At 32.0% G+C, this 15,732-nt stretch overlaps 2 protein-coding genes and 1 pseudogene across 2 annotated transcripts; 2 read left to right on the top strand and 1 right to left on the bottom strand.

Annotated features, from left to right (window-relative positions):
• Positions 1 to 5,229: 5,229 nt before the first annotated feature.
• Positions 5,230 to 6,306, bottom strand: LOC106416954 (annotated as a pseudogene).
• Positions 6,307 to 6,465: 159 nt separating this feature from the next.
• LOC106418664 lies at positions 6,466 to 8,429 on the top strand. Its single transcript, XM_013859410.3, has 8 exons — positions 6,466 to 6,615; positions 6,800 to 6,877; positions 6,974 to 7,041; positions 7,416 to 7,556; positions 7,680 to 7,721; positions 7,809 to 7,924; positions 8,018 to 8,119; positions 8,212 to 8,429. The coding sequence occupies exons 2-8, from the start codon at positions 6,816 to 6,818 to the stop codon at positions 8,338 to 8,340; spliced, it is 660 nt and encodes a 219-aa protein (XP_013714864.1). The 5' UTR covers positions 6,466 to 6,615; positions 6,800 to 6,815; the 3' UTR covers positions 8,341 to 8,429.
• Positions 8,430 to 9,795: 1,366 nt separating this feature from the next.
• On the top strand, positions 9,796 to 12,286 carry LOC106418663 (tRNA-dihydrouridine(20) synthase [NAD(P)+]-like). Its single transcript, XM_013859409.3, has 9 exons — positions 9,796 to 9,940; positions 10,035 to 10,140; positions 10,669 to 10,807; positions 10,903 to 11,011; positions 11,121 to 11,257; positions 11,369 to 11,505; positions 11,596 to 11,702; positions 11,767 to 11,894; positions 12,050 to 12,286. Exons 1-9 carry the CDS (start codon positions 9,896 to 9,898, stop codon positions 12,129 to 12,131), a joined length of 990 nt encoding a protein of 329 aa, XP_013714863.2. The 5' UTR covers positions 9,796 to 9,895; the 3' UTR covers positions 12,132 to 12,286.
• Positions 12,287 to 15,732: the final 3,446 nt, after the last annotated feature.

Genomic DNA, 15,732 nt, shown 5'->3' with positions numbered 1-15,732 from the left:
GGAGATATTTTTATCTTTTTGGTTATTTTAGGGAAAATGGCAGACAATTGTACGCAATATCTAACACTAACAACCATCACAAAGAAAATTATGTTATAATCTCATACCATATAAAGGTATAGTTATGTTTTAAAAAAATATAAAGGTATAGTTATATTTATTTTTTACATTTGCTTTCTATTTAGATTTGATGTTTTGATTTAAGGTTTACAGTTTTTCAAAGTCTTTGCTAAACATCGAGTATCGCGCTTAATCATTGAAAATAGTATTTCTTTCAATTAGAATGTTCAAAGCATGTTTCGAAAGTGGAAGGAATCACATGTTGTACAATTTATAAAGGTAAATGTTCTTATCTGACATTTTCACATATTTTAATCCATTAAAAAATCTGAAAAATGTTTTTTGAACATCAAATTTGCAAGTTTTCTAAAATAGTTGGTCTTCTATATAGATTTCTAATTAATGAATTTTTTTTCTTTAGTTTGATCGCCATATTGTCGTTGTATATCTCCCAAATTTATTATCATATCCAGTGAGTTACCAATAAGTTTTAAACACTATTTTTTATTTGAAAATAAAAATACATATTTTTAGTCTCATAAATTTAATTACAACTATACACTTTGAACACTTTTTTTTTGGTATATATGACTGCTTTTTTGTTCATATTTGTATATACTTTTTACAGTCATTTTGAGCGCCAAATTGTCATTGTAAATTGGCGTAGATTTACAAATTCCTTTTGTTTATTACTTTTAATGTCTTATATTCAATTTAATTTACTATTTTATCATAATAATTATTACTGATATTTTTATTTGTATATTTTGGTTCATTTTAACTTTTGGTCGCATCTTATATATTAAAACATAAGTCACAACCTTGATTCATATGTGATATTTTAAAAAATGGACCATTACTAGAAATTCATATTTCATTTATTTCTTAATAACATTTTGGCATCATTACTAATTTACCTCATATATTATTGACTATAATAACTACCTTCCTATAAGATTGGAAGGAAGCCATTAATGTGTATTTTAAGAATCTTGACCCGTGCATTTCAAATTTCGAATTATCTGAAAACACATGTATACAAAAATACTCCTAAGATCATTACTTATATTTGTCAAAACAATAATCGTTATCTAAAGTCAAATCTAATATTATAAAAAAATATAAAAAAATCTTATGTTTTTTTTCCAAATTAACCATATAAACAATCGTACATAAGAAACTAACTTATTAGCTATTGCATAGTAATTTTTCTGTTTTGGTCATAGTTTATGATAAACATCCGTGCATTTCAAATTTCGAATTATCTGAAAACACATGTATACAAAACATAAAAAATACTCCTCATATCATTACTTATATTCGTCAAAAGAATAATCGTTATCTAAAGTCAAATCTAATATTATAAAGAAATATATAAACACATCTTATGTTTTTTTTCAAATTAACCATATAAACAATCGTACATAAGAAACTAACTTATAAGCTATTGCATAATAATTTTTCTGTTTTGGTCATAGTTTATGATAAACATATATATATATATATATATATATATATCACAAGTAGTTTTTTTTGTTTTGGTGATAGTTTATGATATTTATATTTCTATTTTATTGTTAATGTATTTCTTCTATTTATTTATAAGTAAAATGTATAAAAATAGTTGTTTAGGTTAGATGGTTAAATATCTTAATTTTTTTTTGTGGTAAAAATGTAAAGAAATATATTAAATTTTAATATTCTTAATATAATTAGTTAATATAATTCAATAACCACTTCATTTTTTTTGAACAAAACCAAACCATTTGGATTGATAAAACTTTTAACCAAATGGTTTGAAAATATATTTTGGTTTGGTTTAGATCGATTTGAGTTTGGTTGGGTCGGTTTGGTTTGGTTTGGTTCAGTTTTTCTGCCCACCCTATTATTGGCCCATTTATAAGATATATAATGTTTTAATAGATAAGATTTATATATTGTTGTAAAGGCTTATTTAAATTTGTATATGTTTGAATTACATTACATATAAACTTATATTTTAATAATATACCTTCAATTGTAACTTATTAAAAACAATTATCAATGTTTTTTTTTAATTCATTAGTTCATTTTATCATATGTTCTAATAACTAATATTAAATGCTTAAAGATTAGTGTATACAGATGTTTTTTAATTGTTAAAATTATCAAATAAAATTGTTTATTATTTAAAACATAAATTAAAAATACATGTAAATTTAATTTTGATAATAAGATGTTAAATATAAAATAATTTTAATTTTTTTAAGAAAGTATATATTATTTCTTTAATAATTAAGTAGAAATAAGATATCAAACAATAAGTAAAATGGGGATATGAGCTCCATTGAGTTGACGTTTAAAAAATCAATCAATCAGATATTGCTTTTTTGCCACGTCATTCATTTGCTGAGTCCAACTTCAATTAAAACGGGTCGATACATGTGGGCAGTAGAAAATTCTCTGTGGCCCAGTTTCAGTCTGACCCATGTCTTTGTCCAATTGATTTCGTCTATCACCGACTGAAGAGCTTCACCTTTATCTTTCTTAACGTCTCTGCAAATCGTCGCAACGGTGTAGTTAAGTCCACCCACTCTTTAGCATTTAATTATCTTTTAAAACGTGAAAATGTTAAAGTTTCGACTCCCAATAATTTCTCTATTTATATAAACTTCTTCGCCGGATCTTAGCTACGACCACGTCCCAAAAAAACCAATACAAAACCATGGCGAAATCGAGAAAAACCGCCGGAAAGTCTTCACTGGCTCAATTTTTCGGCGACATCCCACCAGGCCTAGCGGAGTCGGAGTTGAGCTTCTACATAATCCGCCTCGGTCCATTCAGGATACCTATGATCGGCTTTGTCCTCTCCTTTTTATATCATTCGGTTTCAATTTTGTGAAGACGTTTGATATTCATCGATCATTCTTCATAGATGATTGGGTTTTTGAGATTTCAATATGCATCGACAGAAGCAATAGATGATTTTCTCTGTTTTTCGCATGAAAGTTTAAGCGGTATTGGATTGAACAACCACTAAGATCCAAAACGAAATTCAACTTTATTGCTTTCATAATGGTAGAGGTGATTTCTTTCTATTGTTGAAAAAATGATTTTCTTTCTTTTATATAGAGTACAGTTGGTGACAAAGCAGTTAATCAGCTTGACAAATCTGTTAATTCAAACCTTAAGGGGTTGAGGCAACAGTAGCCGTCAACGTGTCTATTGAGAATATGGAAGCTGCTGAGAAGATACATCGCGGGCACTACACAAGTTTTCCTGATGTTAATTAAAATACATGTACAATACTCTTAATTTTCGGATCCAGATTGAATTCATGTATTTTCAGATCTTAAAAGTACATGATATATCCAAACCTTGTAAAATTTAGTCGAAATTTGTTATATATATTTAAAATTTTACAAAATAACTTAAAATAAACAATTAATAATTAAAATAAGATGTTTTTAAACTCTAGATTCTACATTTTAAGCTTCATATTACTTGAAAATGTTACAAAATAATAACAAAAAATGTTTGTAAAAAGATATTTTAACTAAATCATAAAATAAATATAGAAAATAGAACACAAAAAATCATAGTTTTGAATATTTATGTTTTTAGGTCAGGTATTAGTTGGTTTTTATCGGGTCGAGTCTATTCGGGTTTTTTTTGATTCAGGTTCTTACGGATAGAAGAATTTTCGATCCAATAAATACTTTAAATTTTTGGTTTGGTTTCAGATCGAATATTTTCGAATAGGTTCCGGCTCGTATTTTCGGGTCCGGGTAAAATGTCCAAGCCTGTTTGATTTTGATGATACAATAACTTCTTTAAATTTTATACTAAACCGTGGCAAATCTTTAGAAAATTTGTGGTAGTTTGAAGTTTATATGTGGATATTTTGGTCTATTTCATTTATAATGAATATGAGACTATATTTCACATATATTTTATGCTTTAGTATATTGAAAAATAATGAGATCATGCAAGTATATTATTAGAGTTATGTTTTACCAAAGTTGTTAGATATTTGGTAAGATCCGGTAATCTTAGTTTAAATAAAATCCAAATCATATCAAAAGATCTCAATTAAATTCAAATATTCAATCCTCTGAAAATTATAAGAAATTATTTGATAAATTAGGTAATAGTAGATTTTAAGCTTTATATTAAATTATTGTAGTTAAATGATCTGTTACGATTTGTTCCATATCATACCAACATGACCTTTTTTACAGTTTATTCAAATCATCTCTGTTGATCTCAATTTCTTTTTTGAGTTTTTATTTTTGCTAAAAAAATTTAGAATTTTATCATCGTTTAGAAAACAAAGTAAACATAGTAATTACTGTATTTTGTGTTATACCAGATCAACACATATAGTATGATGATAACATGTTGAAAATATGGAATTAGAAATCTACTTATATAATGAATCAAAATGTGATAACAATGTGATTATATGTGTGCATTTTCTCAACCGTAAATACATTACTTAAGCTGTTAAAATGACGGGTGACATAATAATTTATTGGAGAGCTGATACAATTATTGTTTTGTTTCGTGTTTTAGTCGACCAAACCATTTTGTATAATACATTGGCAAATTGACTAAAGTAATCTTAGAGAAATATTTGATCAATTATATGATAACTCAAAAAAGGGAAGGAGTAGAAATCGGCAAATATATGGTATAATGTTATTGACTAATTTATTGTTACTTGTTACAAAGATATAAGGTAAGACCAAAAAAATATTTAAATCTGAGGAAAGAGTCCAAACAATTTTCATATGTATATTTTTTAGGACTCTTTCTCTTTTAATAGTATTGATTCAGAAACAAAAACATATGTATTTTTTCTAGGGGGTGAGAAGGATCAACAAAGAGTGGATATTTCAAAAATGGATTGTTCGTCGGAGCTCTTTGTTCATTAGTGAAAAGCCGAAAAGGAATCGTTATCTGGCTGATTTAATTGATGTATATATCTTTTTGAACAAATTTAATTGATGTGTATAATACAAAATTTGAAGGTAAAACAAGGAATTCACAATAAAAATGATTTTTAAAAAGATATGTATGACAGATGACCATGACCAGGAGACCATCTTCAACATCACGCCTCAACTACTACCATACATTATCCACTTTGACCATAAGCTTTTCATCAGTAGTATAATTCGTATGAAAAATTCTCAACCATGAAATACTTTAAAACCAATAATATCGTAGGAATACAAAGGCACTTGACAATAGATTGATGAATACAATGAGATGAAAAAGTCAAACCATAACTAAGAAGATTTGTGTCTTAACGAAGCTAGAATCAATATAACAAGACTAAACTAAGAAAGGGAACAGTGGACGATTACAAACATGTTAAGGAAGCTATGTTTACATGGACTGGTTTTGAAATAACGAAGCTAGAATCAATAAATCCCTGTTTCACTATTTATTCAGTGTCCAAAGTCTAAAAGACTTGTCGAGCGAGCCTGATGCGATCAAGTTCTCAGTCAGGTGGCAAGCCACGCTCAAGACAGGCTCAGTATGACCCCTCAAGTTTTTCTGAAGCAACTTCCTGGAGTTCAGCTCCCAGCACAGACTATCTTCGTTCCATTAGTGATGGAGAAGGCAGAGTACTGAGAGTTGGCGTGGCCAGTGTATGTTTTAATGAATTTAGCAGAAGAAATGTTCCACAACATCTGCAAAATTGGAGAATACATAAATTATGAATCATGAACTCATGAGAACTAACATCTTCTCCAGTACCCTATTGATGCAAGCAAAACGTGTGATTACATAGCAAACATCAACTCTCTTAGATATATAACTCACCAGCGTGTTATAGAGGATGAACTTGCCGTTAGGAGAGAATCTAACGAATCCCACACCCTGCACAACCCATCGTAGCTACTGGAAACGATAAGCGACCCGTCGCGATTGAAGGATCGGAATGCGCGGGAAGAACTTTCAAGCACTAGCCCGTTTTCACATCCCAGATCCGAAGGTGAGGCGATGAACCTCGCGTCTGAGGAGAAGGCGACGTCGGAGATGCCGTTTTGGTGGCCGGTGAATACTTGTAGGGGTTTGGCGATGGGGTCTTTCTTCGTTGGAGTAAGTGCGGACTGTTCTGTCGGAGGATGATGAAGCGAGGAGGCGGCCGTCGGGGGAGACGGCGTGGTCGTGGGATGTAAGAGGTGAATGATGGAACTTCCTCAGCCATGGGTGATAGAAACAGGTGATTTTCAAAATCTGTGGATTGAGTTTGGATTAATTATGGTTTTGGGTAGGAAAGGGAGCTATATGACCAAGGAAAGAGACGAACAGTGTTTTTTTTTTGGGTTTTCTAACAACTTGTCGGGTGTATTTGGAAATTAATAATACTATTGGGGTTTATTTGAATTTCTTTTTTTGTTCAACGATGAGGGAGAATTATTAAAAATAAAAAAGAGAGAGAGAGAGAGAGATAAAATAAAAAGAAAAAATCGCAGCGGAGAGGAAGAAGAAGAAGAGTTGAGGAAGACGAAGAAGCTTGAGCTTTTTGTTATTTCGGTTGAATCGGGGATCAGATTAGAGGTTAAATAAATGTGCTACTTCTCTTGTCTTTGTCGATTGGTTCTCAGAAGTCTGCTATTTTGGTTGCGATTAGCTCAGAAACGTTGTGTTAGTTCCGATTTGTTTGTCGAAGTAGATCATCTCCGTGTTGAGATTGTCGAAGCTCCTCCTGTTTAGCTCATAGCAGTCTACATATGTCTTGTAGTTTTAAAGACAAAGAGATGGAAGCGAGAAGCGAACTGAAGCTTAAAGTTTACGATATTTTCAAAGAGTTTATGACAGGGTAATTTTATTTCGATTGATTGATTCTCTCCTACATTTATGTCCTTGTGTGTTGTGTTTAACTCTCTCCGAATCTCTGTTACTGCAATGATTGTAGGATCACAAAACTTGAGGAACTAGGGAATGCTGCAAACACTTTTCTTCTTCGGTTTCAGCAAGGACTCTGTACGTTTCTCACTTTGTATTAGCTCTGTTCTTTTGATAGACGCTGAATCTAGCGTCAGCGGCTCCGAATACTTCGTCCTCAAGAATCTAGCGTCAACGCTGAATCAAGCCGTAACCGTAAAAATAGTCGTCGCCGATTATCGTAACTGCCGCTAGAATTTTTAGCGATCAGTTAACATCCTAAATTTAACGCTGCGTCTCTTATAATTAATATCGTTTCAATGGTTTCTCTGCAATCTTGCTTTTAAAGCAACGAAAATATAGAGCTAAAAAGAGACGCGGACGCTAGACGCGGAGTTTGATAAACGAACAGGGGTATTGTCTTCAGTTTTACCATCCTTCTCTCGCTCACTGACACTCTTTCTTATCCCCAGCCTTGCTCAAACGCTCGCCAATGGTCACTTCGTCCACTTTGATCAAGAACCTTATCAAGAACAATGAAACAAGACGGCTAAAATCGTATATAGAATCCGGCTCTATTATCATCGATGATGCTGCAAAAAGCACAAAGGCTTGTAAGTGATCAACTCTTTTAATCTCACTCTCAAAGTTTGTTATGTTAAAAACTTTCATTTTTATAAACATTCTGCGTACACATTTCTCCGTTTTTTGTTCACCAAAACTACCGGAATAAGAAGTGCATAAATCCCTATCAGGACTTTCTGACCATCTGATCAAAGGTAGTGATGTATTTACTGTTTATCACACCAGGTTGCTTGTTTTCCCATTGGTTAATGTTTCTAATCTTTAAGATGTGGGAATTGCAGCTCAAAGCCTGTTATCTGAGCTTGAGCGTCTCACCGATGAGGCAATTGAGACTGCAACAACAACACAGCTAGATGTAGAATCAGGTGATGAGTTACGACATGTAACGAGTGATGAGGTAAGATTTCAACATAAACTTGTTTCTCGAAGAAACTAACTTGTATATCTCTGAAAAATGGTTACAGAGAAGAGTAATGTTGTTTGGTTTCAGGAGAATGAGACTGTACATTTTCTTCAAGAACCTGAAGTTACAGAGTACGCTACAGTTATTGCAGTTGTTTACAGTATGGTGAAGCAGAACTATGTTATGCAGGTGTGTGAGAGTTTGAACATTTAGATAATCTGAATGCTTGATCTTTAAACTTTCAAAAATGTTACTGAAGAGCGACGGATACTATTTTGCAGGAAAAGATTGTGAGATCGCTTAGTTTGAAGACATCATTTGATGAACTAGATACTTACACTATGATGTGGTCATTGCGTCCGTTTGTAGAAGACGAGATTTTGAACAGAGCATGGAAATGTATCTACTAGTACACACTTATTCAGTTAATTTTGTTTGATATTTTGTTTCCCATTCATAAACAAGGAAAGAAGCGAATGTATCAGTCGTTTACATTTTAGAAGACCAGTTCAATCTAGTAAAACCAAATATAACTACGTTTACCTAACTGAAATAGAAAAATAACTATAATTTGATTTTAGTATATCTGTTAATTATATGGTGCACAAAAAAATTATATCTTTTAATTATTAAAAACCGAAATATATAGTTGTCAAACCGATAAAATCGAATGATTAAAACAAAATAACATAGAGTTATTTATACACTATATAATATAAAGAGAAAAAGATAAAAATAGCACTAAATCAAGTTTTTGTTCCCAAACTAGCACTCAAGGTCAAAAGTCACAAAAATAGTACTTAATGTTTTATCAAAAGTCACAAACTTAGGGTTTAGAGTTAAAGGGTGGGGTTTAGGATTTAGTGTTTAGGGTTTAGGGTTTAGAGTTTAGGGTTTAGGGTTTAGATTTTAGGGTTTAGGGTTTAGAGTTTAGGGATTAGGGTTTAGAGTTTAGGGTTTAGGGTTTAGGGTTTAGGGTTTAGAATTTAGGGTTTAGGGTTTAGAGTTGAGAAATGAGGTTTTGGGGATAAGATTTCAAATTTTGAAAAATAAAAAAATTAAAATTTTCAAAGGATAAACTTAGAAAGGTGCTATTTTGGTCATTTTAGTTTTTGAATGCTGTTTTTGTGATATAAACTTAGAAATGTGCTATTTTGGAGATTTGCCCTAATATAAATGATAATATATGTTTATTGATATAATTTGGATATCAAAATTTCTTTACTTTTTAATTTTTTTTTATAGTAAATAGTTAGTTTGATTTACTTCTGTGTCATAAATTTTGATTAAAATATTTTTTATGTGCTGACAACTTATTTTTTTTACTAAATTCTAATCATATAAAATAAAATTCATAAATTTTATAATAACTAAATGTAGATGAGTTTTGGTTAAAACAGAATAAACTGAATACCAAAGATATTCAAACAACCCCAAACCATAATAGATACTCACTCTGTTTCATAAAGATCCACATTTTAGAAAAAAAATGGTTTCAAAAAAATACATTTTTTATCTTTTCAATGTATTATTTAACGAAAAATTGTAAATTTTAAAAAAGCTAATGGTATTTATTGCATTTCTATTGACTAAAAGTTATGGAAAACTGTTATTTACAAAAAAAAACAATAATGTGTTTTTTTTAATACGTGCGAAAAGTGTAAAATATGTATTTTTTGAAAGGGATGGAGTATAAGTTTAATATAAAGATGAATTTTTATAAGTTATTATTAAAGATGAATTTTTATAAACTGAATAACTGAGGAAAATCGAACAAAGATGAGAAGCTTGGTCTCTAAATTAACCACCCTACTTATAATGAGGCCTAATGACACAAGCAATTATAATAGGCCTATTTAGGGCCCAATATAAACACAAAACTTATGAAGGCAAAATCAAACTCTGCGCAGATCTTGGGGTATCTTCGTGGCTGCGTGTGACGACGTTGCCACGAAGAAGAAGAAGATGGATTACCGGAACAAGCTTGTTCTTGCTCCCATGGTCCGTGTGGTAAGTCCAAAAGCCTCAAACTAGCTCCCAGACCTTTGCTCTTGCTGCTTATTATCTCTCAGACTCAGAGAGGTGTTGTTGTTGTTGTTGTTAGGGAACGCTCTCTTTCCGAATGTTGGCGGCTGAGTACGGCGCCGACATTACATACGGAGAAGAGATTATCGATCATAAGCTTGTTAAATGCCAACGCCGAATCAACGGTAAGTATTGGTATCCATGAATTGTGAATTTGAATTTGATTCATATGGTTTCTAGATTCTCTCATAGCTTGCCTGGTACCGTATATGCTCACTGGATAGAGAGAGCGAGATTGATTCAGCTACCGTGTTTATTCGTTTAGAACTAAGCAAAGATGAATTCGAAACTATACTCTCTCTGTTTCATATTAAGGGTAGTTTTAGAGAATTTTTTTCGTTATAAAATAAAATAAATATTGTTTTCGATTTTTAATGCAAAATTTATTAATTTTATGCAAAATTATTAATTTTATGCAAAATTTATTTGTCTATTGATTGAAATATGGTTAGGTATATAGGTAATAGTGTTTTTTATAGGAAATGTACAAAATTAATTGTTTCTTTAATCCGTGTGCCGAAAACTAAAACAACACTTATAATGAAACAGAGGGAATATTAGTTTGGATAGACATTAATTAGGTTTCTCTTTAGTGTGTCCCTGCTTATCTTCATGAATCACCTGATTCTCAGATTCTTATTGTCCCTCTGCAGTTGCTTCCGGGACAACAGAGTTTGTGGAGAAAGGGACAGAGAATGTCGTCTTTAGCACATGTGATGAAGAAAGAGAAAGAGTTGTTTTTCAAATGGGAACTTCTGATGCTGTTAGGGCTCTCAAAGCTGCTGAGATTGTGTATGTTTTAGAGTCATATTCTCCACCAAAAGTTCATATCTTTTTGTACGAATTTTGAAGTAATAACTGTTTTTGTTGTTTCATCATTTTCTTAGGTGCAATGATGTTGCAGCTGTTGATATTAACATGGGTTGCCCCAAGGCTTTCTCTATTCAAGGAGGAATGGGTGCTGCTCTGTTAAGTAAACCCGAGCTCATTCATGATGTATTGCTTGCCTCTCTCAATTCTCTTTTTCATATATATATATATATATATATATATATATGCCTTTGTATCTGACTGATCAGTTTCTGAATTCTTCTCCATCCCACAGATTCTAGCTACACTTAAGAGGAACTTAGACGTACCTGTTACTTGCAAGATTCGTCTATTAAAATCACCAGCGGATACTGTTGAATTGGCTAGGAGAATCGAGAAACTTGGTGTACCAGCTCTTGCTGTACATGGGAGGTAATAATACATACATACACCATTGTGAGTTGTTAGTTCTCACTCCTTTTATCTGCTTCTTTATATACCAAAAAAAAAATTGGTAACTGGCTTCTCCTTACATGAATATAGGAAAGTTGCAGACAGGCCAAGAGATCCTGCTAAATGGGACGAGATAGCAGATGTAGTTGCCGCATTGTCCATTCCCGTTATTGCAAATGGAGATGTTTTAGAATACGATGATTTCTCTCGCATTAAAACTGCTACAGGTACATATGATAAGACTTATTGAATCTAATGGTCTTACTTGATTCACCTCTGAGTTATATAACCTTGTTTTTTTGGTGTTCCTTGCAAAGGCGCTGCATCGGTGATGGTTGCAAGAGGGGCTATGTGGAATGCTTCAATTTTCTCTCCCAAAGGGAAGTCACACTGGGAAGATGTGAAAAATAAATACATTAGAAAGGTTAGCAGATGTCTCTTAAGGGTATAACTTAAATTTTTTCTGATTTGTGGGTGTTTTGTTGCAGAGCATCTTGTGGAATAACGATGTTAAGAGCACAAAATACACGATAAAGGAGATGATAGCGCATCATTCTTGTCTTGAATTAGCAGAAGGAAAGTCTCTCAACAAAGCAGACACTTTGGCAGATATAGCGTAAGCTAACCTCTTACTTTAACTTGTGTGTTTATTGGTTTTTACTACAGAACGAATCATATAACGGAATCGAAACTATAGTCCACCGTAGTGGCTCGAGTCTTAGACCAATTTGATTCAGTTTTGAAGTCTAATGTTGTTTGTTGATGTTTCAGGAAGCTTTACGAGTTGGAAGATTACTATTGGACAGTGAAGAACATTCGTCCCCTGACACATGACTTGGATTATGTTTTGTGATACTTAAACACAATGCATTTTCTTTCCAATCTTCGTGTAATCCCATTTTTATGTTTTATATAAAGAGGTATCCCATTGTTTTTAAACGAAATTCGAATCTTAGTGTACTGGAAGCAACTACACTATCACAAATACATAATCATGCATTCTCTTCATCGACCCCTCTGTTCTATTCCATGGATATATTTTTTTTTTAAAAATCTATTACATGGATTCGTTGTAACCAAACTTGTCCTAACTTATACATCGATTCTTTGTAACCAAACTTGCCCTAACTTACACTCTACATGAGTCTAGCCTTAACCATGCGGAATTTGCAATACACAGCAACTCTGGTACACCTCTATCTTACTCCAATCGTTTCATCTTGCATGGCATTAAGCTGGATGAGCCTCTTTTCTTTTTATCGTGACCATATAATACTCAAATATTAGCCTGATTAAATCAATATACATGTGATATGGGAAATATTTTGCTAGCTGTTATTGGAAATTAGGTGGATGGAATAACCGGTTTCAAGAAAAAATGAAACTGTCTTCCTTTATCGACATACGAGTAACAAATATAACACGAGTAAGCTTGATTAGTAAAATATAATATTAAAGATATTGGTGTCAGAAATAAATCTAACATCCGCGAAGTCGGGATAATTATTCGGCGAAAACTTTATGTAATCACATTTCTCTTTATTTAAAGTAGGCATTGGCATAAAACCTTAATTTGAAATCTGAACTGAACCAAACAAAAAAATCGGATCCGTACACGTCCAAAATTAAAAAAATACCGGAATGAAGCTTGTAAGATGGTACAAAACATATTCGAAACATGAACTGATAATCCGAAAAACTTGAAAAGTTCCAAGAAACCGATCTGAACCCAAAGTGTTATTAGCCGAACCTGAACGGGTAACCTGAAAAACTTGAAAAGTTCCAAAAAACCGATCTGAATTCCAAATTAATCGCAAATATAAATATTTGAAACATAAATATATGCTTCAAATATTCAGTTCTATATTTATTTTGAAATGATATCTAAAAATAAGTATTTAAATTTTAAATAAGTACTTTAAATAGGCAATTCTATAAAAATAAGTATATGTTTTTTATGTGTTGCTTTTAAATTTTGGATTTAACTTCAGATATATTCGAACCAAACCAATATAACCTGAATCCAAACGATATATGGTTACTTTATAGATTTTATAATGTGATACAAATTAGAACCAAAACCGGTGTGTTATATCCAAACTCGATCCGTACTTACAAATTTACCAGAATGAGACCTATATAAATTAGAATCAAAATTTAAAATACCCAACATGTATCCCAACGGGTACCTGAAAGCCCAAGCCTAACTTAAAGTGTGTTTTATGTTTTGTTTAATTAATTTTATATTTGATAAATATTTTACATGTTTGTTGGAAAACCAGTAAACCTGTAATCATAAATTAACAATAATAACATGTTCTATCATATCCTTAAATATTAATAGTAGCTAGTTATTAAAATTTATTCTATCTAATTTTAATATTTTATCTATAAGAATTATATTGTTATGTATATGGTGAGGGTTTAGAAATATTTGTTACTTGAATTTGGATTAAAGTAAAATTTTATATATACCAGTTAGTAGGCATATATAATTTTTATATTAATAAAAAAATATGATGGAATAATTTTAAATATAGTGTTAATATAAATTGAATTCAATATTTAAAAACAATATATTAGTTATTTAGTTATTTAATTTTAGGTTAGAATATATATTTAATAATAATTAAGTTAGGTATAAATAAAAATAATAGAAACCCAAAAAGATATGGTCCAACCTAAACTATTTATAAGTAGATAAAAATTGTTTATGTTTTATTAGTATTGATTAGGCCTGGAACTTTTATCCGAGATCCGGATTCGATCCGAGATTCGCTCCGGATCCGATCTGAAAATCCGGATATCTGGAGGGACCGAATCCGGATCCGGATAGTAAAATGTTGGATCCGTCAAAGCCGGATCCGTCAAAGCCGGATCCGTCAAAGCCGGATCCGGATCCGTAAGTTTTATTGATAAATATTTCAAAAATAGTAATATCTATATATAAAAATTAATTTTATTTAATATATTTTCATTTTTATAATAGTATATATAAATTTTATGTAAATTTTGTAATATTATACATAGAAATAATTAAAAATATTATATTTTTTTTATTTTTAAATTATTGTTCATATTTTATATATATTAATATTATTTTTTGTTTATTTTAAGAATCCAAATCCGGATCCGGATATCTGCCGGATATTACAATTTTTAGAAGGATATCCGACACCCGGATATCCGAAAACTCCGGATCCGGATAAGGATAGTAAAATTATGGATCCGCCGGATAAGGATCCGGATCCGGATACCTTAAAATTGCCCGGATATCTGATCCGTCTCAGGCCTAGTATTGATGATGGAGGAAAAAGTTGAAGATGCAGTTCAGAAAGGGTCTTACGGTGCTGAAAAATCTGGAGAATCAAATGATGCATCTCTGAAGATAAATAATCAAAAAAAAAAAAAGGAGCAGAGTGTAACCATCGTGCGGCAGTCCCTACCAAGAGACTCCAAAGATAAGCACAAGTTCTTGTCTGATTCTAATGCTCAGAAAGCCAAGGAGGCTTCGAGCAAAAAGTCGACTCGCAAAAATTATTAATGTCTGGTTTCTTCTGAAACATCAGAGGACTCAATAAAAAAACTAAACATTCTGTAGTTCGAGAATGGATCAGAAAAGGGTCGTTCCAGTTTGGCTGTCTACTGGAGACTAGAGTTAAAGAAAAAAAGGCAAGTAGTAGTGCTGAATCGGTATTTGGAGATTGGTCTTTCCTATCAAATTATGAAAATAATAGATTGGGAGGGATTTGGATTGTTTGGAGTCTGAAGGTTACGGTGACTCCGTGTTTTAAGAGTGGCCAAGTAATCACTTGAGGTATCTTATTGGAAGGGATGACTGAAGAAATTTTTTGTTCCTTTGTTTATGCTGCAAACACAGTAGAGGAGAGGGAGGAGCTTTGGCAGGATCTGAAATCTCATCAGGACTCGCCTATGATAAGAAACAAGCCGTGGTTGGTGTTTGGGGATTTTAATGAGATTTTGGATGAGGAAGAGCATTCTGGGAATGAGGACATGTCGATTGCTTTAAATGTCGTGAGAGATTTTCAAAGTGTGGCCAACTATTGTTCGCTTATAGACATGTCTTATCAAGGTCCCAAGCTCACTTGGAGCAACAAGCGGGACAATGATCTGATTTGTAAGAAACTTGTTCGTACGTTGATGTATGATTCATGGTTGCAGAAATTTCCTCAATCATACTGTGTTTTTGAGGCAGGTGGATGCTCTGATCATATGCGCTGTCGGATCGTGATTCAGGAAGGGATGACTTAAGTTCGCAAACCATTTAAGTTCGTCAATGCAGTTGCTGATTTCCCGGAGCTTCTACCTTTAGTTCAAGAATTCTGGGCTACAACATAACTTATCTTCAACTCAACATCTGCTCTTCATCGCTTGACTAAGAAGTTAAAACTATTAAAACCTCTTCTGAGGAAGCTGAGAAAGGATCACATTGG

Source organism: Brassica napus, chromosome C8 (genome assembly GCF_020379485.1).
Source record: "Brassica napus cultivar Da-Ae chromosome C8, Da-Ae, whole genome shotgun sequence".
NCBI lineage: Eukaryota > Viridiplantae > Streptophyta > Magnoliopsida > Brassicales > Brassicaceae > Brassica > Brassica napus.
The sequence above is the reverse complement of the archived record's forward strand: the minus strand, read 5'-3'. Positions and strand labels throughout refer to the sequence as shown.

Bases quoted from the DNA above. Each gene is read 5' to 3' on its own strand.
- LOC106418664 (XM_013859410.3), top strand. From the start codon at position 6,816: ATGGAAGCGAGAAGCGAACTGAAGCTTAAAGTTTACGATATTTTCAAA. The intron at 7,722-7,808 runs GTAGTGATGTAT...TGGGAATTGCAG, and splicing joins TTCTGACCATCTGATCAAAG to CTCAAAGCCTGTTATCTGAG. The intron at 7,925-8,017 runs GTAAGATTTCAA...GTTTGGTTTCAG, and splicing joins GACATGTAACGAGTGATGAG to GAGAATGAGACTGTACATTT.
- LOC106418663 (XM_013859409.3), top strand. From the start codon at position 9,896: ATGGATTACCGGAACAAGCTTGTTCTTGCTCCCATGGTCCGTGTG. The intron at 10,141-10,668 runs GTAAGTATTGGT...GTCCCTCTGCAG, and splicing joins ATGCCAACGCCGAATCAACG to TTGCTTCCGGGACAACAGAG. The intron at 11,506-11,595 runs GTACATATGATA...TTCCTTGCAAAG, and splicing joins TCGCATTAAAACTGCTACAG to GCGCTGCATCGGTGATGGTT.